Below are 25,035 nucleotides of genomic sequence, written 5' to 3'. Positions count from 1 at the left end.
GGGCGGGGCGGGGAGCGCGCGCGCTAGTCACGTGTGGGGGGCGGGACCAACGGCCTTCCCGGCCGGTCTGTGCCCAGCGTCGGCGCGCATGTGTGCGCGCGCGCCCCCAGAGGCGACTGGCCCCGCCCTTCGCCCGCCCGCCCACGTGCGGGCCCGGTACCGGCCGCGCCGCAGCGCCGGGTGAGTCACCTTTGCCGGGGGGCGGGGCGGGACGGGACGGGACGGGACGGCACGGCGGGGTGGCCACCCCGCCTGTCGGGGGACCGGCCGCTTGGCTCTCGGTGGAGGAGCTTTGCCCCGCTGGGGCTCTCCCCTCCCGGCTGTGCTCGGCTCCGGGTACCTCCCCGCCGCCGGCTGAGGCGGCCTCGCCCGGTGGCGGCCTGCTGGCCCTTGCCCTGGCGCTGAGGGACGGGCCCAGTGGCCGAGGGCGCCCGTGTCCCCGCCGCTCCTCGGGGCGTTAACGGGGCGGCCTGAGGGCGAGGCTGCCCCCCCCCCCCCCCCCCCCCCCGCGGAGCTGAGCCCGGCAGGGAGCTGCTTCTCCGTGCGAAACTGTCGTGGGGCTCGTTTCTGATTTATCGCCGTGGCTTCTTTGTGTTTTGTGTTTTTTTGTTTTTTTTGTTTTTTTTTTTTTTTTAAAGCAGTCTTCTGTTGGAGGGGAAAGAAAAAAAAAATGACCAGATATTAATTGGAAGAAAGATTAAAAAAAAAAATAATAGGGAAGTTAAGGAGTCAGCCTTCTAAAACAGATACACTGCCTCGGCCTTTTCAGGTTGTCATCTTGGTGGAAGCTTTTTCTTTTTCACGTATAGAAGCAGGAGGCCTGGCCTTTCATAAAGTCTTTATGTACTTTCCAGGGGTGATGTTCATGTAATTTAAGCATCAGGCACTGAATAGAAGGGAATAGCTGGCCTTTTATGTGTTGTTTTTTGGATGAGATTTTGTGTCTGTTTCTATGAAATAAGTGTATACACCAAAAATTTATGCAGTATGAGGATTCTGGAAGCAAAGTAAACCACTCTTCCAAGACCAAGAGCATAGTTATAACTTAACTCTAGGTTTCCTTGTTTTCTTCTCTGGCAAATAGTGTTTTAAAATGTGTTGGTTTTTTTTGTTGGTTTTTTTTTTTGTTTTTTTTTTTTAGTGGATCACTTCTTAGTGTGCCTTTGTATATGTTACAATTTCTATTCACAATTTGCTAACATAGCAAGATTTTCATAATTGTAATGCACTCATTGAATATTAATAACACAGGTACTGTTTCTTGGGCTACACATACGCAGGTTGTGTACTATCTTTATCAGGTCACTGCTTCCAGCTGACCTGTCTTACAAAGGGATTGTGATGTGATATGTGTGGTATCAAGTGGAAATCCAGTCGCATGCCAAAACAAGCTCTGCTGATTCTCAAGTTCAAACTCTTACTGCTAAAATACACTCTTTACTTGTCCTGTGAAGTTATAAAACTTCAGTCTTCAACAGGTGGATTTGCCTTTTATCACAGTAAAAGTATTTGTAATTGTCTTTCCATGTAGACATTGATGGGCAGTGACTGAAGCATGGCCTACCCTTTTGTCACTAAGATAAACGAAATGGGAGGATGATTCCTATTTTATCTCAGTAATGTTTCTGAGAAGTTCTATACAACATACTTCATGTACTTGAAATACTTTGGTTTCGTGTGTTCCGTACTCTTTCGAGTAGTGGTTTAATTTTGGAACCTGATGAATTGAAATATCCTAAACTACTTTAGAGTCTTTATTCAATCAATGAAATAGAATGCGAGATGAAACAAGCCTTTCACCTCAATCAATATTGCATTTAAATATAATGTACTTGTCTAGAAATTTGTTTTGGCATTCTTTTGGTGCAACAGAGAGAGCTCATCATGCCAGCCTTCAAACTCTCAGAAAAATCGATGTCTTCATGTTTTCTTTCTTACTTGGCTTTTATTTTGAAGAACTTAAAAAAAAAAGAAAACAAAACAGAACCCAAGAAACAACCAACCAAACAATGGAAAGCTCCTTTTTTAACTATCAAAGCATTAATTCAAATTTATTTTCACAATTATTGGTAAGCAGTATACCAATAGAACTGCAAATTTAGTTTTAGTATATTTCTGACAGCTTAGATATACTCTTTTGGGTACTCACTCTGAACTGTCTTCCCAACCCCACAGAGGGTCCACCCGGTATTGCTGTCCCTGTCTCCACCACCCGGTTCTCTTCTAACACCAGGAAATGCCAAGCTGTCCCCCTGCTCCAAAAAGCAGAGGATGGACCTTGCAGAGGCTGGCAAACATTCCCTGTCTGAGAGTCCAACAGCATGTGAGGTCAATGGGTATCTCCAGAGTGGGCAAGGAAAAAGACTATCTTGATGTTCTGATTCTATTAGATCAAGCAGATATGGATCAGAGTAATAAGATTACACAGTCATATGTTCTAGTATTCAAGTAAATTAAATTGTCTATAATTTCTGTTTTGATAGTAACTTACTCTAGGTGTTAAAGTGTTTTTCTTTTTTCTGCATGTTGGTTCTTAAATATTGGCTTTTTAGAGGTTCAAAGGGAATGTACTTATTAATCTGACCACAATTTTAACTTGTTGTATTCCGACAATTTATTTGAAGAATGACCATATTAAAGTGTAGCAGAATAAATGAACTTTGGTTTAAAATGAAAAATAAATAAATTAATCAAATTACACTATTTTGGAGTGTTATGGGTTTATTTAGACCATTTAGTGTGGAAGGATCTGGAAATATTAGAAAATAGTTGGAGGTAACTTATTAACCAAGTCTTTGATTATTAAATTTGTTGTTTTCTTAGGTGTACACAGATCCTGGACGTTTTTTTGGTTTGGTGTTGTTTTTTGGTTTTGTTTTTGTTTTGTTTTTTTTTTTTAATTGAATAACCTGTATCCTGCTGATCAAGAAATCAGATTTGAGTTCTTTTTTCTTTTTTCTTTTTTTGACTTCCTTCCTCATTGGAAGAGGACAGTAGTGGCTCCCTGATCACTTCAGTAAGTATTGATTTGAAAATAATGTTCAGTTTGCTTAAAATCTCGTTGGCTTTAGCTATATTTAAGGTAGTGTGTTTGCTGAAAGAGAAATGATAGTGGTAAAAATTTTGATGGTGCGATTTCTTCCCTGAAGGGAGTGGGAGCATCACTTTCAAAACGGTAAGTTGTTGAAAATTGGAAAAGAATGGATAAAATAAGGATTAGGATACATGTTTAAGACACCAGTGAAGACAAGTTTACAAAAATAAATTTTCTCTGCATCACTGACTGGAGCTACTTTTTTTTTTTTCCTTACTTTTTTATAAACTAGTAATTACATAGCTATAGGTCTAGTCTTCTAGTTTAAAAACAGATGTTGTTTGAAGCTTCCATTCTGAGATGTGTTTATGAAAGCCCATGTTGACTGAAAAGTTTTTGCCATCACAGCTATATTGACAGGACAGAGATCAATGCCACCCTGTTTTATTGGTTCAAGTAAAATACAGGTAAGACTTGTTGCAGATGTAGTTCTGTGACCTTGTGTGCCTCCTTAGTTGGTTTGTCATCAATTATGTAATAAATTTCTAGTTATATTAGACATGTTAAATTCCTGTTCGTAAATTCTAGTTTCCTAAAATAGCTGGAGTGTGTATTAGCTGCCTTTATCTTTTGTTTAAAATTGAAAGAATTGACCTGAATGCCAAGGTTAACTTCCTTGGAATAAACTCATATAGCTTTTCATTAATACAGATACCAGGATAAGACCTTGCATTGTGTTACAATCAATGAACTTGCCACTCAAGTTAAAGGAGTTAACTGCCTTGTTTTTACCTGTTCTTTTTTCTAGATGTCAGTTTGCTGCTAATGGGTGTAAGTAAATTAGATGTCTTGTACAGAAAGCTTCTCCTTACTAAACTTTTCATCAGAGGATGGGGAAAACCAGAGGATCTGAAAAGGTGACTTGTTAAAATAATAACAGCATACGCAGTACTTTATATTAAAAGAGAGAAACAACCCTTGAAGTACCAGGAGTTGTTACTATCCGGTATTTATAAGAAACCCAAAAGCGATAAAGCTTGTTTTGTTCAGGAAATCATATGTTTAGATACCAAGGGAGGAACTGGTTTTAAACGAAGTCTTAAAGGTATTTGCTAAATGTTTGTTTTTAAAGAGGCTCTTCTTGAGAGAATGTATATGTGTCCAGTTACATTTTTCACTTATGTGAAAATACGTTATATGATAACATACTTCAAGCAGCATCTCTGAAAGTGTTTTCTAAAAACAAAACGTGCTGAATTTTTGCAGAGGAATTGTTCTTTTTAGCATTAAAGAGGATCTTGCTAGCTTTCTGCAACTCCTTAATAATAATGAGTCTTCAAGGTATATGATGTAATCAGAAGTTTCTCTTGTAGCCCAAGGTAGAAAGCTCATTCTTTTTAGGTGTCTTATATTTAAGAGAAAATTGGAAGTACCTCTTAATTTTTAAATATTTACTGATTTTTGTTAGTTATTATTAAGAGTAACACCTGGAAGTTGAGCACTTGCACTTATTAAGTTTAAAAATTAAGTGATTGAATAAATATATTCTGCATCATGTCGTATTTAAATATAAAATGATGAATCTGCATTTAATAAGCTAATTCTTATGTAAATGAAAATCAATAAATAAAATTTTAAACAAAATACTGAAATAAAATTTTACTCACTGTGGATAGCAGTGGAGTTATGTGTGGGGGGTTGTTTTTTGTTTTTAAGTCCAAGTGAAACATCTCATCTAGAAGTGGCACTTGTATTGCTTTATATGTCTGTCTTCAGTTGATTATTCTCGTAAGTAGCAGACTTCCTGCAGATTGAGAATGTTGGACTTTTAAAATGTTTAGTTACTTCTGTTGGAATAAGCAAAAAATGTGTGGTTTTGATTTGATTACAGCATTTCTGTATTCTGTTACTTGTTCATGTATCTGAAATGGGACATTTTAATGTTATCAAAACCCTCTAAAACTTTTAGGTTCTTGGTGAGATATGATGAAGTTTGACTCCCCCATCCCCATCTCCCCCCAACACAATTTCTGTTTTATATAAGGGAACTTCTGACTAATTCTAGCTAGCTATTGCAATACTAGGCAAGGCTTTTTTTTTTTTTTTTTTTGTGTGGGGTCTGTAAGAGTAATCACACTAATGTCAAACAGCAGTAAAGCAGCATCACTGGTAGTAATAATGGTATCAGCTATGGCTCTTCCATAGTGGTGAAAAAAACCTCTCATGCGAGATCAAAAGGTGTGTGGGAAACATGAGGCAGGCTTGTTGGTCTGTAAAGCAGAATAATAATTTATGTATTGCCTCACGATGGGAAGAAGATGAGCTGTTCCCCAGCAGCCTGGCTTCACCTGGATGAAGAAGGAAGAACAGCATCTCCTCCCGACTCCTCAGGCTGGCTGGTGGGAGGAGGGAGTACCACTCCCTAGTGTGCATGCCCTATCGTGCCAGAAACAGCGTCAGCATTGTCTGTCTTTTTTTCAAACTGATCAATGTGAAGCTCTATTAAAAGAGCCTATTACATTTCTTATACTTGAAGGATTAGCTGAGATTGGCTGATAGTATAGACTACCTGGCCTAGATGTAATCTAAAGTTTTATATGCACACCCTTGATGTGATGACTGTTGATATTCTAATGCTTTATCCTCAATTCATTAGCAAGAGTTGAAATTCCTCAACACGTGCAAGATTTAGCCTTCAGTATCCTCCTATCTACAGAGAAAGTAAATAAATGCAGTATTTTTAGAGGATTTAATGTCAAACAAAATGTATCTTCATTAGCTTACTCTCCACACTCATGTCTCATCTTTGACCTTATTTTCTCAGAAATATTTAATGCGCTTGCTGTTCTGTATAAGGAGAGCAAAGGCGAAATAGTAGAGCTATTTTTGATATGGTGGTAAACTGTATTTTCTTTCTGTCTTTTTGGTTTGGTTTTCTCTGGTGTTGGGAAGGTGAACAGGTCATTCCTGTTGTAATATTGTTGTACATATATATTGTTATACTATCTGTACTTGCCACCCTAGTCTGCTGTTTTAATTGGTCAGGTAACGTTGTTGTGTGTATTTACAGCCATAAGAATGAGCATGTTATTCTTAGCATAGAGTATTTAAGGTTGAGAGGGCCGTCCTGAGGGCATCTAGTCCAAATCCCTATTCAAAACAAAGCTAACTTCCTAGTTTGTTCAAGCTACTCGGCACCTCATCCATTTGAGTTTTGAAAGTCATTTGAGGATGGAGATTATTCATAGTTTCCCTGGGCAATCTTTTCTGGTGCTCTGAAAACTTTCACTGTGTTCCAGTAGGAATTTATTATGTTGCAACATGCAACCATTACCTCTAGTTCTCTTACTGAATAACTCTGAGAAGGGTCTTGTTTCATTTTCTCTGTAAGACTCTGCAGCCCATTTAAATAGCAGAAGAGAGCAACTACATCTGCCCCTTAGCCTTCTGTTTCCCCAGCGGTGCAAACCCGGTTCCTGTGACCTTCTGGCTGCCCTCTTGCTAAAAGCAGAGGGCATGCCACTGGTCTTCTTAGCCACAAGGATGTGCTGCCAGCTCCTGTTGAGTTTGCTGTCTACCAGAAACCCCGTGCCTTTTCCTGCCCAGCTGCTACCTAGCTGGGCAGTTCTCAGCCTGTGTTGTTGCATGGAGCTCTTCTGTTTTAGGTGCCAGATTTTGCAGTTTTATTGTTGAGCTTTATCATGTTTGTTGACTTTTAGCTTATCCAGGTCACTGAATTGTAGCCCTACCTTCCAGCTGTCAACCTCACCCTCCAGTTTGTGTCATTCATGAACTTCCTTAAGTGTTCCTACTAACTTGTTTCCAGCTAGACTTCAGAGCATTGGTGACATTCATGTTGACAGTCCAGCCTGTTTTTCACCCATTCAGTCTGTATTGCCCCAATGTGGCAAGTGTAAGACGTTGCTATGCCTTAATTTGGCCATGAAAAATGACGTAAGTTTTCAACATATTGGGTGTAAAATACTATTTAAGAGCTATGCAACTGCAACCAATGTACCTGATCTTTTTTTTAAAAAAAAAAAACAACTTAAAAACATTCTTATATACCTACCCTATGATAGCCTGATTAATCTGTAAATATAAAACTGGCTTTGTAAATTTTGTTTTTTGTGGCTTACTTTAGCTCATGATTTTTTTTTTATACATATCTTCTCTTTTTTTTTAGATTAAAAGTTGAATCTTCTCTACTTCTTTCCTTTCAACAGAATATTTGAATTCAGAAAGATTATTGGAAACAGGGAAAAATGCCAGACGCTGGTTTCGAAAGATTACCCAGTGTTCATTGACAAGGTATTTAAAAGCAAGGGATGATGCAATATAATGAAATTTTCCTGATGCTATATAAAGGTGAAGTCAATTTAGTACTTATGAGGCTGCTTTTATATGATAGAAGAGTTGAATCTTGATGTCATGTGAATCTACGTTTTCCTAATGTCTGACATTATCACAGCATGACTTCTTACTGCTGGGATTAGCAGCTGGGGACTTGAGTTAGGGAGTACATAGGGGTGGGTGGTGAATGCATCTCTGACAATATTCAGTTAGCTTTTGCTGATCACCCCTTTTCTAAGAGTTGGCATTAACTGACTCCACAGGTGTTCCCAGTTGCTTTATATCAAGAAACGGACATTAGAATGTATCTGTGAGGGAAGAGGAAGTGAAGCTGCAGGGGCAAAAGAAATCAATGTAGTGTGAGTTCTCAAATGCTCTTGTTAGAAAAAGGAGGCCTTGTGTTTCTAAGGGAGGTGTGCAGGTACAAGTAACCATTTGCCCTGAAGCCTTTTCAATCCAGAAAGTATGAATATGGGGTCCAAAATAAAGAGTAGTTAGCTCTAAAATCAAAGAAAGGCCCTGGTGGTCAATGCTGTGGTAAGTTAAATACTTTAAAAGTTTGCTGGTTTGATTTTTTTTTTTTTCCTCTTTTAATTAAGCTGCAGTGGATAGAACTAGGAGGCAATGGCAAAAATAAGAAATGGGGTTGGAAGGGATGGGAAGAGGAGCAGTCACGTTGGCTACTAGCAGAGAATGGAAAGAAACTGAGACAATAAAGCAGCAGCTCTAGAGATCCTGTTTTATTTTTTCCCCAGTAATACAATAGTTGAGGGAGTGGAATGTCAGATCTTAAAGCTCAAAAAGTGCTCGAAACTTAGGATGTGTTATGGAAGTTATTTAAAATGGGACAGCATTTATTCCTTGATTCCTTTTGTAGGTCATTTAATAAATCAAAGTTTGAAACAAAAGTTTTGACTCTGTTGATAATATGTGTATCCCTATATTTGAAATAGACCTCAGCTTAGTTGTTTAAGTACGTTTTTATCCTGTAACATATTGTTCTGTGTTAGGAGATTGGCTTTCAGAGCAAGTTAAACACTGATATGAAATACACTGCTATCATCCTCTTCCCTCTGTAGGTTGAGGAGCAATCGGACTGTAAAATCCTTGAGGGCCACTTCATTTCCCCATTGGCTCATTATGTCCCAGGTATCCTGCCAGTTGAATCTCTTGTAGCAAGGTAAGAGAAACCAAGTAGTATTTCCTTTGTGAAACTAGTACTGTAGAGAACTAAGAATGGTCTATAAGTAGTTTCATTGTGAATCTTACTTATTGTAATACAAGTTATCTGTAAAATATTTCAAACTGTTTTTTGTAGTAATGTGTTGAAATAGATTTTGGTCTCAAAAGTGAAAATAAATCTTATTCATGTGATATTTTAGTCTGTGTGTAAATAAAAATATGACTCCTAGCAAAGGACATACAAAGTTAGGGGACTTTTCTTTAGTGTAGAAGCCATATTGCACAAAGGTGTGGAATACCTTGGGGTTTTTTTAAATGATATGTTTTTTTCCAAATGATCAGGATGCTGGAAATGAAGAATACTGTAGACAAGACAGTAGATGTTTGTTTTATACATAGCAGGAGAAACTGTTCATATGAAAGAAGCTTGTTATACTATTTGAAGGAACCATTCCAGGGTTTTATTTACATTGAATAAAAAAATACTGTATGTGCACTGAAGTTGTAAGTTCATTTAATTGCAGCAAGAGAATCTGGTGCCTTTCTTACTTGACAAGCCAGGAAAAAAAAAAAAAAAAAGCATCCTCACAGAAAGCTGGATGATTCCTAAGTCAGAAGATACCTAATGGCATTTTTGCTGGTTTCACACTAACGCTGCTTTGCAGTCGAGGAGTGGGTTTGGAAAGGGAGCATAAGTTCTCTTTGCTTTTAGATTTGAGCTAAATTTTCATGATGGAATTTTTTTCCCAATCTTTGTTTAATAACTTTAAAAAAATAAACATAAAAATTTGTCATCTCAAATTGATACTGTCATTGTCAATTTTATCAATATTACTGTTTGGTGGTTTTATGTGTACTTAAACCTGTAACACTAAGGGATGTCAGAAAAAGTCTGATAGTCAAAGTACCAGTTCTCTTCCACCTCTCTGAGCATTATTGGACTAATTATACTGGAAAATCTAGTATACCGATTGTTTCCTTGTCTATGTTCTTTTACAGTTTGTAGTTAAGTTATGCTAATTGTTACATTGGACAGTATTGTTACAGTTTTGAAATATTCTACAAATTTCCCTTAAGATCGTTATGCATTGTGTGAATGTTTTTTTTTGTTTTCCAAAGTGTAGTAACACTGTTGTAGGTAACTGCTCCATCTTGTGGGGAAAATACTAGTGGCTCAGAAGTGATTTCTGCCCCCCCCCCCAGTAGTTAGAATGTAAATAAATTGAGTAGCAGCAGAAGACATTAAGTGATTGATGTTAGATGTATAGAACAGTATTCAGCACAAATCCAAAACATAGCCCCATACCAGCTACTATGAAGAAAATTAACTCTATCCCAGCCAAAACCAGGACACATGGTTTGTATGTTGAGTTTCTGATTTTTTAAAAATTTAAATATATTGCTCGTCTTAATCTTCAATTTCAGTTGTTGTGTCCTCAGGAGAAAAATAGCAATGCTGCCTAGAAGAGCTAGTCATACTTGTTTAGGCTGTTCTTTATCTGAAGTTTCATTTCTCCACTCTGCAAAATTTAATTTGTCATGATGAGGTAGTGGTCTTTTTTAGGAACAAGATCATTCAGCTTGGCTCCTTTTCTTCTTTGGTGTTTATTCTGTCTTACTGTAGGATTCCTTTCTTTGCTGGATGTGTTTATGAAAAATGGTATTGCTGAATCACTGGCAGTTTGCCTGCATGGGTTATGAAAACACTTTATTTTGTCTTTTTCTTCTCTTGTTTTTTTTTTTTTTTTTTTTTGTTTGTTTGCTTGCTTTTTTTTTTTTTTCTTTTTAAGATTAATTTATCTGGTGGAGCTTGTAAATAGATACACTTGCTATGCTAAAATAGATGTTTGTTTCTCATAGATTTCAGTTCATCATACCCAGAAGATGGAATAGCAAGCACAGACCTGTATGCATTCATTTAGCAGGCACTGGAGATCATGTGAGTATGTAAAATGTAAAATTGCTTGTTATGGAGAAATTAAATAATCAGATTTTGTTAATGTATGTTTGTACATCTTATCTTAGCACTTCTGGAGGAGACGCACATTAATGGCACGCCCAATGATTAAGGAAGCCTGTATGGCTTCCCTATTGCTAGAAAATCCTTACTATATCCTTTTGTAAAAAGCAAGATACTTATTCTCAGTGTTCTCTCCAGAAGGTAGAAGACGTAACACACTGGTATAATACCTATTTTGTGGATCAATTTCCAGTGCGCTTTTCAGTGGATAGAAGCAAAGAGCAAAGTATGACCATTGCACGAAACACAGTACTGTTTGGCTTCTGAATGTATTAATGACAGAAATGAGAATTGCCTCTCCTGCCTTCCCTTTTCAAATGCAACCCTTTGGTACCTCAGGTACTTTTGAGAAACTTAGTGCTACCATTGAAGATTTGTTTTTTAAAAAAATAAGTTCTGTCCTGTTATCAAGTCATCAGTAAATTCTATAACACTGTTACCCTGTTTTATTAAATAGGATCTCTGGTTACACTTTCTTCATACTCTTGTACCTGACGAAAGTAAAATCTTCTGTTGCAAACTACATCATCAAACTACATTTAACGTGATTTAGTTCCAGTTAAACATTTGAAATTTAAGCCCCAAATTTTAATTAATCAGTGTACTACTTATGTGTATGATTTATTTAATTTTACTTAATTTTTAAATTTTAACTGCCAGTTTTTATATAAAAATTTTTTTACTTTCTTTAACTTGAGTCTTCTACATGGCTGTAGGAAACCTAAGGATCAATTGTAAGTATTACTGTTACACTTATGGATACTGTCTTTTTGAAATACCGCTTTTTTTTCCTCAAGAAGTTCAAAGTAGTATAAACTTTGATAGCTTAAGTAAAAAAAAAAATCTCAAGCATGGACTACTTGTAACCTGTTAATGTGAAATTGTCTACCCTTTGCTAGGCTGCTTTGACATTTTTTGTGTTGGGATCACAGTGATCAGGAAAGTTTGAACAAGATGAACTTGCAGTGTAGAGTGGGATGATTGTAAATGCAAGCAAGTATCAGTTTATTTTCCCGCTTCACAAAAGTGCATGTACAAATGCTGCAGTTGTATTTCAACTGTGAATAGTCTTTGTTCAGATAGCATACTTGCCTGTTGCAAGTGCTAAGAATTTGCTTTTCCAAGATGTTTCAAGGGGACCACAGACATGTAAATAAATTTGGTGCTGCTTGTTTGGTTGTCAGTGGAAACTATGCAATATTCAGTATTTTACAGAACTTGCCTTCCTTGGTGAATTTCTTAAATATGAATTTAGAAGCCCAATTAGGCAGTACTGGTTTTTTGCTTTTCACATTTTCTGAACCACTGGAATATAAACAGAATTCAGTAGGGTATGTGTCTGAGGCAAAGCTGTGATTTTAGTCTACCAATATTTCTTAAAGTCCAAATATGAGTTGGTGTTTTAATCTTTTTTTAATCCTAGCTTGGACATTTAACATCAGTAGAAGATGCTTAGAAGGTGATGTATTTTTAAAGCTGAAATTCTTAAACCTGTCCATTCTATCAGGACTTCACCAGGAGCACTGTTTCACACTACGACATTTTAGATTTTCTCGGTTTTATTTAGATATCAGCATTTGGATTTTCTAAATCCAAAAGTTCAATAAAAACTGCTTTTGAGGAGAAAATTTTAACTGACAAAATAGGCTTTTTGCAAAGCAGATGCTGAATGTTACCTATTTTGACATAAGAACCACTTTTTAAAATAAGTGAATTGCATTTACCAATGAAGTTGATTGTTGTAAAATTATTTTTTTGATAGGAAAACTGCTTAAACATACATATATATTTATTGTTGCATTTAGAAGTGTAAGATTATAGAAAAGTGACAGGAGAGTGTGTGCTGGAATACATCCAGTGGTGGGGTTTTTTCCAGTTATTGAGGATCAGATGCAGAAGAATAAATTAAATATTTTGGCAAGGATATTTCTAACTCCGTTCTCGGCTGTCTAGCTTGACAGCTTTGTATATGTGTGAGGTAGAGAAGGATTCTTTGAAAGGGGAGTGCACAGTCTAATACCCCAATCAGTAGTTGTTACGCTTCAATACAAGGTTACAAAGCAGCAGCAGTGGTTTTGGTTGATATGCTAGTAAGTGTTTAATAAATACAGCAGCTGGAGAGGGCTGAGGAATCTCATAACAAAGCTGTAGGAAAGAATTACATTAGCCTATAAATACTGGTCTGCAGCAGCTATGTTCAGTTCTCCTGTGGCTCTCACAGTAAGCTTTGTCCTTACATGCTGGTGGAAGAGCTCAGGAGCCTTTTGTAACCTGACTGTGTGATACTGAAAATATACAGTCCCCCTCCCTGAATTCAAGGTGTATTAATTTATCTGTAAAATACATTTATTTTTTTTGCTTTTTGAGTCCCTCTGATGGTTCAGCTGAATAGCTTTCTACTTTTTTTTTCTTTTGTGTTTTAATGCTTTGCAGTACACTACATGAATTTCTCAGTACCGTGACAAACTTCCCACTTTACAATTTCAGTCTTACAGTGACACTGATGAGTGCTTCCAAAGCTGACATACTGATTGCTCTTCAAATGTTGTGTGCAATTTTTCAATCATGTAAAACAGGTAAATAAGAAAAAAAAAAAAAAAAAAAAAAAAAGAGAGAGAGAAAAGAATTTTTTTTCTACAAATGTGAAATAGTGTATGTCTAGGACTGTATCATTTTGATTCTATTTCTAAAAGATACGTTATAACTTTACAGGACAGAAGATTACTACTAATGAGATTCTAATGTTGGTAATATCTGTTTCTAGAAGACCAGGCTGTCAGTGACGTTACGTTAGAAGCTTAGGAGGTGTCTGTTTCTAGTTCTCATTTAGATGAAAAAGTAGAATTGTCAGAGAATCTGGACTTGCTTTTTCTCCTGTTGGATCCACAGCAGTTCAGCTCCAAAATTCTCTGGGATTGTGATCAGGCTTTGTATAAAAGCATGTATAGATTTATGAGAACTGTCAAAATCTAATCTTAGAAAATAAATCCTATATTTTCCTTTTCTGGGGAGAAAAGGCGGTCATGTTTAAAAAATGTCTCGGACCTGTTTGTGATGGGAGGAGCTCTTGTTCTAGAATCGGCAGCTCTTTTGCACTGGCTAGAGAGAGAAGGCTATGGACCGCTAGGGATGACTGGAATATCCATGGGAGGACATGTAAGCTTTTATATTTCCTGTTCAGTAATTTTTGTTTTACCTTCTCATTTGATCATCTAGCATACAGAAATAATTTGTTTCATAGTATTCCTCTCCGAATTACTTTAAAATGAAACATTTAGAGTCATGAGAAACAAATTATTGGCAATTCTCATGTTCTGTGATGCTGAATTAGAATAAGCTTCAATAAATACTGACAAATCATAGAACCCTTTGTCAGCCATCTCCTAACAGGCTTAATAGGAATATAAACTTCTCACGTAAGTATGGTTTTTTCCACGGGGGGTGGGGGCAAAATGTTTTCTGAAAGAAGGTCTGTACTGATCAATTGCTAGTTCTCCCTCTTTTCTTCCATTCTTCTTGCTTAAACTTTTGTGTTTGAATGCCTTCTGTGAAATGCCTCCTCTGTGTTGGCATGTTGTAATTGAGGTGACTTTTGGTCTCAGTTCTGTTCCCAACTCATCTTTATTTCCCCAATAATTGGTATTGATTAGAGAAGATTTCTGTGGTGAGGTGGATAACATTTTGTGTATGACACTGTGCATATTCAAACTGAAACAGCAGTATATTAGTAAGATGCTTGAAAGACTAATACACAGTTAAAATATAACTGCTTGTGTGTTTGCAGATAATAATTGGTCTGTGAAACATAGGTACAAAGCTTATTAAAACAACATAGCTCTGTTTTGCTGATCCTTGTTTGTTTGTTGTTGGGAGCTAAGTAAATAACGTTGGTAATGGTAGTGTCTACTGACAGGAAAATAATTTTCCCCCAAAGCATAATTTTATAACTCTAAGTGTCCTAAATGTACAAAGCACCCTTGATTTACACAAAAATCACCTTGCTGAAACAACTTTCGTGTTAAACGTGCCTTCCCTGTCCTATTTGTAAGTTGGATTGGAATGCTTAAACAGGTATATGCACCTCTAACTGTGCAGGACACTTCAATGCTGTGCAAATGCTATGAGAATAACTGCATACTGTATCCTATATCAATGATCATATACAGTGGGGGTATAGAAGGAGGAAGATCTGAGGGAGTGAGTGGAAACTCCTTTGACTTTTTTTCTTAGTGCAGGAAGATGCATTTTTGGCTAGTCCTGACTTATAGGACTTCTAGTACAATTTAAAACCAGGGAAATATATTTTATGTTAATTGTCTATATAAAGTGTTTTATGACAGAAGGTAGGTAGCATTAATTTGGTTCTACTGATGGGGAAAGCTAGAACTAGGAAGAAAGAAGTCAGACTTTCTGGCTACCAGCACATAGATACGTGGTGGTGTAACTTTGTAGTAATAAAAAATAATTAGAATAGAATTCAAGTTCAGTTGTATAAATCCATTTATTAGAATATCTGGCACAGACATGGAGTATTTGGTATTAAGGGGTTTAGACTATTGTTCAGATTAGAGCAATAAATTAAAATTGTCAAGAACATACCATATAGGGAACTTCTGTACACTGAGCTTCTTTGCTCTGTTTTTTTCTGGGATAAACATAATATTCACAAAAATTCTAAGAATTGATGTAAAAGTAATAATTTAAACATTAAAGGACAGGAAAAGAGTCCACTTAACATGCTGAATTACTTTTCCTCCACATTTTGTTTCCAGTATACAAATTTTAAAAGTATAGAATTTTAAATAGTCCTTCTCATATATGACCTTCGTTTTGCCTTGAAATAAGCTCACAAGAGCTTGATGAAAAGGCTTTACAGATGTTCTTCATGATTTTAAACAACTAAAAGGTCAGAATAAATATTCCATTGGGAATTCTTGTAACAAAAACCCATTCAGTCTTGAAATTAGTCCTATCCAGTGCAGTGTTTATCGTTAGGGAAATCACTGAAGAATAGGCTGTGTCTTCTGAATAGATGAAAGTATATCTATCTGCCACAGTCCTTAACTGCTTTGACACTGTGTAGTTGTTTGATACTGTATAAACAAATAAATTGAAGGTGAGAGAGTTCTTTTTACCATACTGTGAATTCAATATTAAAATATGTAATAAGTGCCTTTGATTCTAGATGGCTTCACTGGCAGTGACAAACTGGCCTAAACCGTTGCCATTGATTCCATGTCTTTCCTGGTCAACAGCTTCTGCAGTCTTTACTACGGTAATTAACATCCATTTTTGTTAAGATACTAGAACGTAATCAGATATATAACTTAAAAGGTTTGGGTTGGCCACATTCACCTTTTCAATTCAGGCATTTCATCACTCTTCCGCCTCTACTAGTGACTAGTGGCAAACCCCACCCTTCCTGCTCAGGGTATACAAGGCAGGGTAAGGCAGGTGGCTTTGGGCTCCTTCAGGGGGGTCATGTACCCAGTTAAGGGCTGGGGATGGTTTGTGGGACAATGATTAGAGTTCTGGTCCGAAGGTGGGGAAGCAAGCTGTGAAAACATGCTTTCTTCTGCTCAAAGCCTGGCTTAGGTAGTTGGGTAATAGTGCTGCTCCTACCATGAGGGGTACTTGTTTTCACTACTGCTGCTGGGGTAGGTGAATTAATAGACTGGCTTTTACCCCCATTGTTGGTTTAGCGCTGTCTAAATATGTGTAAGCCCTAAGTGGGACTGGTTTTTGCCTTCTTTTCTGCTCTTTTTCCTTTGGTCTGTTTTTTAAAGGGAGGTGGGTTTCCATGTCCTATGTTATAATATGTTCTTATGCTTTGATTCCAGTGATTCTAAAGGTTATCTGGAAACTTGGGCAGAAGTCCAGTGGAAAAATTAAGTCACAGAGGAACAGATCAATTTTCTCTGTATATCATTATTTTAGAGTGATCTCTGGGTTTTATTTGTGTACTGGATGCTTGTGTTTATAATCTCAGGGTGTGTTGAGCAAGGCAGTGAACTGGAGAGAGCTGGAGAAACAGTATTTTACACAAACTGTTTATGAAGAAGAAATCATTCAAATGCTTGAATACTGTGGTGTAAGTATAGTTTATTTTCCCTATTTGTTAATATTTACACGGGAAAATCTAACAAATAAAGTAACTTCTTTTTACTTCCAGTAAAAGTAGCCAATTGTTACCTAAAACATGCTTGCCTCTTGTTTCCTTATGTTTTTGATAAATTTAATCTTGGAAGGAAAACCTTCTGAAAAACAGAAGCTAATGTTTTGGTTGTATAATGTGTGTTAAGTATAGTCCTTGCTACAAGTTTTTTCCCTGACCACACAGTGTAATCTGCAACATAAAATGAATCCAGTCAAAACACTGAAACTGTAGATAGTATTTCCCAGTAACTGGCTTTATAGCCAGTAGTCTGGCATGCAAATATAGAAGCATGTTTTATTGCCCTTTGAAGCAATTGTTTCCAAATGTTCAATGCTGTAAAATATTTTGAATATGTAGCAACATTAGGTTACTTTTCTAGTTTGTTTAAAGTGCTAGGCCTTGCTATTTCTGTTCCTATGTGTGATGCTAGCCCTTCCTCAGCTTTAGAGTTTATGCCACAGGCAGTTGGGGAAAACCTGAGGTAGAACTATTGTAATTAGCTTCTTGCTCCTTATGAAATATAATTTATTGTCTGCTTTTTTGTTGTTGTTTGTTGTTTTTGTTTTTTTTTTTTTTCTCAACTTTCTGACTAGGGTTGAAAGACTCTTCCAAAGGGGAATTTTGTTTCCTCACTACTCTTCTAGGTTGAAGTGATAACTTTTTGAGACTTGCTTATATGTTGCAAGACTGTCTTCTAGCCAATTCTGATAAATAACTTCTTTCCTAAGATTCTTTTCAACAGTCCTTTTTCAGATATTTTACAACAGGAGAATACGGGATGGGTTGGAGGTACTTAGGTGCTTGCCATTTTTAAGTAAAACACACTTCAGGAACACTGATAGAGAAGACAAAAGTCTCCAAGGGTCAGTGCTGGGTCCTGCACCTGGGTCACAACAACGCCACACAACGCTCCAGGCTTGGGGCAGAGTGGCTGGAAAGTTGCCTGGTGGAAAAGGACCTGGAGGTGTCGGTCAACAGCCGGCTAAGTATGAGCCGGCAGCGTGCGCAGGTGGCCAGGAAGGCCAACAGCATCCTGGCTTGTATTGGAAATAGTGTGGCCAGCAGGACTGGGGCAGTGACTGTCCCCCTGTACTCAGCACTGGTGAGGCTGCACCTCAAATACTGTGTTCAGTTTGGGGCCCCTCACTAGAAGAAAGACATTGAGGTGCTGGAGTGTGTCCAGAGAAGAGCAATGGAGCTGGTGAAGGGTCTAGAGAACGAGACTTATGAAGAATGGCTGAGGGAACTGGGGTTGTTTTAGTCTAGAGCAAAGGAGGCTGAGGGGAGACCTTACTGCTTTCTACAACTACCTGAAAGGAGGTTGTGGTGAGGTGGGTGTTGGTCTCTTCTCCAAGTAACAAGCGATAGGACAAGAGGAAAAGGCCTCAAATTGTGATGGGGGAGGTTTAGATTGGATATTGCAGAAAAATTCTTCACCGAAATGTTTGTCAAGCACTGGAACAGGCTGCCCAGGGAAGTGATTGAGTCACCATCCCTGGAGGTATTTAAAGACATGTAGACGTGGAACTTAGGGACACTGTTTAATGGTGGACTTGGCAGCACTGGGATAATGGTTGGACTTGATGAATTTAAAGGTCTTTTCCAACCTAAATGATTCTATGATTCTAAAATGAAAAGACAAAACATTTCAAGATGTTCAGCTTGTGTCTAACTAGTATTTAGAGACAGTAGATTTTTTTCAGTCTTAAACCCAACATTAGACCTGGTCATGTCTGTTTATTGCTATTGCCCATCTTTCTTCATGTCTGTGAATAATTGCTGTAAGTGTTAATTTTTTAATACTTTGCCAAAAAGTCATTACTGCTCTTTTGAGAGTGGAAAAAAAATAATCTGAGAAATGCATAGCTTTTATGAGTTAATTGTCCATAAATTTAAGCTTAAATTACTGCAGTGATAAATTCAGAATTTAATACATAATTAAAAACAGGCAAATGTTTGTATCATAAGCTACCATATATAAGTACTTCCTACATTTTTTTAAGATGATAGAAATGTAGAATTAAATTATCAAGATGTTATGATCAGAATTTAATTGAGTGACATGCAGGCTGAAAATAATAAGTACTGTGATCAGTGCTGTTTGTATCTTTTTATTTTATTTTATTTTTCTTAAATATTGAGTTGTCCTTAAAAATAAGATTAACCAACTTGTTTTATAGGGAAAACCCTTAATAAATGACTTGTTGTCTTTGTTTAGACGGATTCTTTCAAGATGGGACAAGACTTTGTTAAAAACTTCCCTGACAGTGTGGACAGTCTGGAGGATGTGGACGTGACTTCCAGAATGTTTGACCTTGATTCCTCAAACAAGACTGTATCTAAAGAAGCTGTCCACAGCTTTACCACAAATAAAAGTGCTCTAAGTGCCTCATCAGAAAGACTCTTAATACAAGATGGTCCTAAAATGCAGTGCATAAATCAAACATTTTCAACCAGTAGCAACAGCAATAAAAACTTAACCAGCCAAGAAGAACACATGATAAATAAAAGAAGAAAGAGTGACACTTTACAGAGAGAATCCTTAAGGTTCATGAAAGGAGTAATGGATGAATGTACCCATGTAGCTAACTTCTCAGGTATGTATTTATTTGTTTAAATATGCAGTTTGGAAAACTGAATAAAATACGATGTAAGGAAAGGTATTTTCTTCATTTTCTGTTCTATAAACCAGCTGGCATTTTAGCTGAAATATGAAAATATTTTGAGTGTTACTTGTTAGCATCTATTTACTACTCCATTTCTTAATTGCTTTCTGTTTCTTTTTAATGGCCAACCAATGATAAAGTGAATTAAAAATTTGCCTTTCAGTATCTTTGCTCATTTTTTCACTGCTTTGCTGTGGCTATTTTCTGATATGAGTTAGTGCAAATTTGTATTATTTAAAAGAACAAAATGCCTATGTGATGTGAGTAATATCTAGATCTTATTAATCCACTCATAAGGCTTTTCAAGCAGCTTCAAGTAAATCTCATAAAGCAGAAATCTGATATTGACTTCAGATAGAAAGTAGCCTACATAGCTGAGAACCAAGCTTGAATGCTACTTTTAGACAAGTGTGACCAGTAAAAATGCACAGAGGTCCTTCTGGGACAGTGCAGTCTGGTGAATATAGTGTTTCCTGACAGGCGTAGCATGCAGAGGGAGCTGTAGCCCAGTGAGCCTGAAATCTGATGAATCTGTGTTTCTTGGTGGCTAGGACAAGTCCCTTTCAACAGCCAGCTTGCAGGCAATGCAAACAAGTGATTTCTTCCTAGAGCTGATTGAAAAGGTTTTGCTGGAGTGGGGCCTTGGAATCGCTTTTGTGGCCATCCAATCATAAAAAAATGGTTCAACTGCACATGTACCCACTGAGGATTCTCAACATGTCCTAGATCATACTTTGATTTCAGACAGGTTTCTGGCATAGTTGTCTTTGAATGTCAAAACATTCTTGATACTGAGACCCTGTGCCACCTCATTTTTTAATTCTGGCATTCAGTACTCCACTGGTGAATGTTAAAAAATAAAATCCAGATTTCTACACTAGCATAGATTTCTTGACTTGGACAATGTCCCAGATCACTGCTAGCCAGGGTTCTTTTGTGACAAATACTAGTGAAGTGCTTTCTTTAAAGCTTTAGAAGTTACTTCAGTATACAGAAAAAGCCCTGTAAGCTTTATTCGAAGTACAGACTTTCTTGTGTATCTAGACACTTATCCAGGTATCACTTAGCTAAAGCATTGACCTCTGTTGAAACTTAAGAGGATCCGTGATCCTAATGCACTTGTCAAAGTGATGTAGACCTTCGTATCAATTGTCTCCCAGGTCTCTCCATGCTCTGGGAGACATTGCACCCCCTGTCAGGGTATCCTTGGAGTGTGTCTAGAGAGGAGATTCAGAAAATCTGCCTAACATTCAGATTTCAAGGAAAGTTGAATGGAAGACTAGAATCTATCTTAGCATTGCATATCCTCTACTTATGATCTAGTATATATGAAAGGAGAGGGTCAAAATTATTTGTGATACCCCATCGTCAAACATCTTGGCTGTTCACTCTTTACTATAGCGCATGCATTCTTTGTGAAGAGAGAACTGTTCTGTGTTCAATGTCATTTTGATGTTGTATTTCTCAAGGTCATTTTGATGTTATTCCTGTTAATAATCTGATTGGTGTAATTCTGGTTATGAGTAACAAATATATATAACAGTATGTCGGGGTTTTTTATCTTGTAACTAAAAAATGTAGGAAACAGAAAAGAAAGTGAACATATACTGCACTTTGAACTCTCATATGAAAAGATGTATTTTTTTCTTCCTCTTGAGGAAAAAAAATATGCGCAGCTTCTACTCTATTGAATTTCAGATGTGTCCGAGTTCTTTTTGGTGAAAAAGATCTCTGAGAACTGACCTGAATGCTAGAGAGTTTTGTTGATAAGAGGACAGACAATTCTGTCATTCCTTAAAGACTTGTGAATTTTTCTGCTTTAGGGGAGGGAAGAGGATTGATTAGCTTGTTTTCCTACTGATGGCCTCACTAGTGTCATGTCAAGCAGATAAATTCTGCTGGAGACTTTAGAAAATAGAATTTTATTAAAGCTTAGAATAGTTCTAATTTTTTTAGAAATAGAGAGCATTTTTACAACAGAAATCTCAGCTGGCATGTTTCTGTTTCTTACCTTAGATTAATTAAATTTTGATTTGTTTTTCCTTAGTTCCAGTTGACCCAAGTTTAATCATAGTTGTACAAGCTAAGGAGGATGCATATATCCCTCGAACTGGGGTGCGCAGTCTCCAAGAAATCTGGCCTGGATGTGAAATTCGGTATCTGGATGGAGGTCACGTCAGTGCCTACCTCTTCAAACAAGGACTCTTTAGGTAAGGCAAACAGGAAAGTTTAAGAATGAAGATGAGAATTAAAATATAAGCTTGACTGCAAATGAGTAGTACTTACATGAATTCTTGCCTTAGTAAGACTAGGCGATTTTCTGAAGACAGTTATATAAATCAGTTATATAAATGCATCTCCTTAGTTCTAAAAAGTTAAATACTTGTGCTGTAAATTTAAAAATATAAGGAATTAGTAAGACTGTACATCCTATTTAGCAGCAATGAAAAGAAATAGTAATATATAGTAATAATACCAGCTCAAGGTATGCTGACCACTAGCTTATTGCTATTTAAAACTCCAGCCTTATTTTATGACAGTTGCTCAAAAATTATAAATTATCCATGTCTCTTGACCCATTTCCTGTCATGTTTGGGTAGAAAACTTCTAATCCATTAACATTTGCACTCATATTAAAGTTGGTAAACAGACTCCCACTTATTCCTGAAACATAAACGTATTACTGGACTGAAGTGAGAGATCCCAGAAATAAGCGAAGGAGAAAAGACTACCTAGTAACACATTTTTATTGAATGTTGTTGTGAAATTGTGATGATAGCTTTGTAAATATATGGACATACGCCACGTATATCTGCCCTTTCCCAAATTATCTTCTGTTTTCCTTGTTTTAGACAAGCGATATATGATGCATTTGACCGCTTTCTTCAGAAATATGCAGTTTAAAAATCTTCATAATGTGCTCAAACTGATCTCATTTGTATTTCTGCTTACCGGAACTCATATTTGGAAAACGAGCCTCTTGCAAGATTGGGTAGATGGTCACTGACTTTGACTGTCGTAGGTAACAATTAACAAAAATGGTAAAGTACCAGCATTACTTTCATTTCAACCAGATACCATTCTGACACACTTGTTTCAGTTTCACCTGTGAAAAAACATAGGAATGGTTCATGTACTTCATGTTTAATCGCACTGTGTATTCCTTTAATTCTGAATAAATTCTGAATTGTGCATCAGTTGAAAACAAACTAATGTAAGTATTGAAAGAATGTAAAATTTGCTGTAGGGATAAGATACTCACTTGCGTTTAGTGTGTTTCTAGTTCATTCCAGGTACCTTGGTTTCATCTTGCTTCCTTGTTCCCTTTCTGTTCCTATTGTGTTGTACTATGGCTTTGCCAGCACTTGGCCTCTTGTGTTTGTCACTGATTTTCTCTATTATGAATTGAAAATTATCTATAATAGAAGGGCAACATCAAATCTGTCAAAAAGAGACTTTCAAAATTCAGTGAAGTGAGACACATAAGTTTTCATTCACTGCGTCCATGAGACTTTTCTGCCACTGAATTAAAGTGTGCCATTCCAAAAGAATCATGTAGCAATTCATTGATCAGTTGCACAAAACTGGAATTAAGTGAAAGTGGAGTGTCTAGTAATTAGTTGTTTACATGCATTCAGTTGGATAACACAAACTTTTTCTTTTAGAATTTTTTTTTTTAGAATGCCAGAGGAAACAAAACTGTAATCATTTTTCTTTAGAAGTAGTGGCACACAGAGTCTGATTCTGGACAGTTAAATCAACAGCAGAATATATGGTGCTATAAAGACCTGTTGAAAATATTTCAACAGAGGTCCTTTTTAAAGTGTACTCAGCACAGATAGGCAAAATAGTTTCACAGTATAATATTAAAAAAAGTATGTGACGCTAAGGGTTATAAAAGCAATTAGGTTAACTCCTTATTTTTCAACACTTTTTTTCTTTTATTGGATGGAAAATTTAAAAATTAGGATTATGAATGCATTTAAGAAAATATAAAGTCTGTTGTTTCATCTTTTGAGATCAAAAATGCCAGCAAATTATGGTAGAATAAAAGGTTGTCATGCGTCAGCTGTACATGGTATCTGTCCACATCTTGTTTTGTGAAACATTCTTTTAAAGCTAGTTTGCAGAGAAGTTGAAAACTGAAACACTTCCATATTAATTTTAGTACAGTAACAACCAGAGGTACATAGAAACAAACAGAAAAATCCAGCCATTTCTTGGGTTATGTGACTTCTACACCTTTCGAATCAATCAGTTCATTGATCTTCATAGTTAGCGTAATGGTTTTTAATAAGCAAAGTATGAAGTAAACAAAGTTCAGTCTATATAAATATATTCTTCTGAATTTTAGTCTGGCAGACAGGAATGGTAACTGGGAAGAAATTATGGTTCACTTGAAAATCAGATAACTTCATGTAAAACTGAAGGGCTACAATTTGTAATAACCCAAATTATTTAACATACAAATTTACTGAAAATGCAAAAGAAGTTGTATTCAGTTGAAAGTTAAATTGCTTGTTTCGAGTATTTTTTCATAATTTCTTTAAACAGTGCTGGTTTTATATATATTGGGAGCAAATATGAAGTGACTAGCGCATTTAAACGTAGTAAAACACTGAATGTTGGAAGGTTAGAAATGAAATATAAGTAAGCTTACTAATTTAAAATTGAAGGCCTGAAAACTATACTGAAAGATTTATGGGGTTTATGTTTTACAAGCTTATTCATTGACTAAGAGTGTTTTAAAAGACAATTGTCTGCTATTCAGCAACTTTTTTAGATCTCACATTTTAAATGTACTTGTGTGCTTTATGTCCTGTTTCTGTTGCAGCTATGAGAAAGGGAGATAACTGGTGGCAAGGGAAAGGGCATGGAAGAGAGAAAAGAGATTTTGTAAGGCGGGGAGTAAGCACACACACAAAAAAAATCAATTTATCTATGCTACAAAGTATAACATGCCAAAGTAAATATTTTCAAAGCGCACAATACTAGGAATTACACAACTGATGGGAACTTGACAACCTGAGGTTAGTGTTCCAATGATATTACTAACAAGGTTTAACTTGCCAAAGGGGCATCCTATTAACAGAAGCAGATTTATGCTAATGTAACTCCTGTTTGTGAGAGTGTCTGTTGGGATAAGGAGTGAAAGGCTGGTCTCTGACAAGAATGACAGATCACACTTTGCTATGTAACTAAAGTAATGGTGCCAAATATGAAAGCCCAGAAAGAAGCATTTAAAAAAATTCTCAGGTTAGAATAACAAAAAGGACAAATGAGCTCTGTGGTCTGTTTCTGCCGGTTATCAGACATGGGAAGCTATTAGCTTGTCTGTAAAGGGGGGAATCTTGCTGTGTAAAATGTTTTTAACCTTTGGAAAATTGACTTTTTAAACCAGATTTTAAGGTTAAATATTAAGAAAGCATTATTAATAATCTATTTTGATGTTAAATTGAAAATGTGATTTTAATGCAACAATTTCATGACAAAAATACTGGAATGAGGTTCCTGCACTAAATCCAAATAGCAGGTAAGCCATTCTGTATGTCTTACATTTATTGTAAAATTGGCCTTGATAATTTTTTGGTTTTTATGTTTTCTAATAAAAATCCTGAAAGAA

General features: G+C 36.6%; 1 protein-coding gene across 7 annotated transcripts; it reads left to right on the top strand.

The window, feature by feature from the left end:
- Positions 1-65: 65 nt before the first annotated feature.
- Positions 66-25,035, top strand: ABHD18 (abhydrolase domain containing 18). 7 transcript variants are annotated; one of them, XM_042796830.1, is made up of 15 exons: positions 66-180; positions 2,988-3,016; positions 3,327-3,501; positions 3,843-3,951; positions 7,261-7,345; positions 8,467-8,567; positions 10,430-10,508; positions 10,595-10,679; positions 11,296-11,323; positions 13,607-13,745; positions 15,775-15,864; positions 16,579-16,680; positions 18,965-19,343; positions 21,460-21,622; positions 22,265-25,035. In XM_042796830.1, the coding sequence occupies exons 4-15, from the start codon at positions 3,860-3,862 to the stop codon at positions 22,314-22,316; spliced, it is 1,395 nt and encodes a 464-aa protein (XP_042652764.1). In that variant the 5' UTR covers positions 66-180; positions 2,988-3,016; positions 3,327-3,501; positions 3,843-3,859; the 3' UTR covers positions 22,317-25,035. The 7 variants fall into 7 exon arrangements, with proteins under 7 accessions (XP_042652764.1, XP_032853603.1, XP_032853601.1 ...); XM_032997712.2 differs by lacking the exon at positions 3,327-3,501; XM_032997710.2 differs by lacking the exon at positions 3,327-3,501 and having other exon boundaries at positions 79-180; positions 2,824-3,016.

This window comes from Tyto alba, unplaced genomic scaffold (assembly GCF_018691265.1).
Source record: "Tyto alba isolate M040663 unplaced genomic scaffold, T.alba_DEE_v4.0 Super-Scaffold_23, whole genome shotgun sequence".
Taxonomy (NCBI): domain Eukaryota; kingdom Metazoa; phylum Chordata; class Aves; order Strigiformes; family Tytonidae; genus Tyto; species Tyto alba.
The sequence above is the reverse complement of the archived record's forward strand: the minus strand, read 5'-3'. Positions and strand labels throughout refer to the sequence as shown.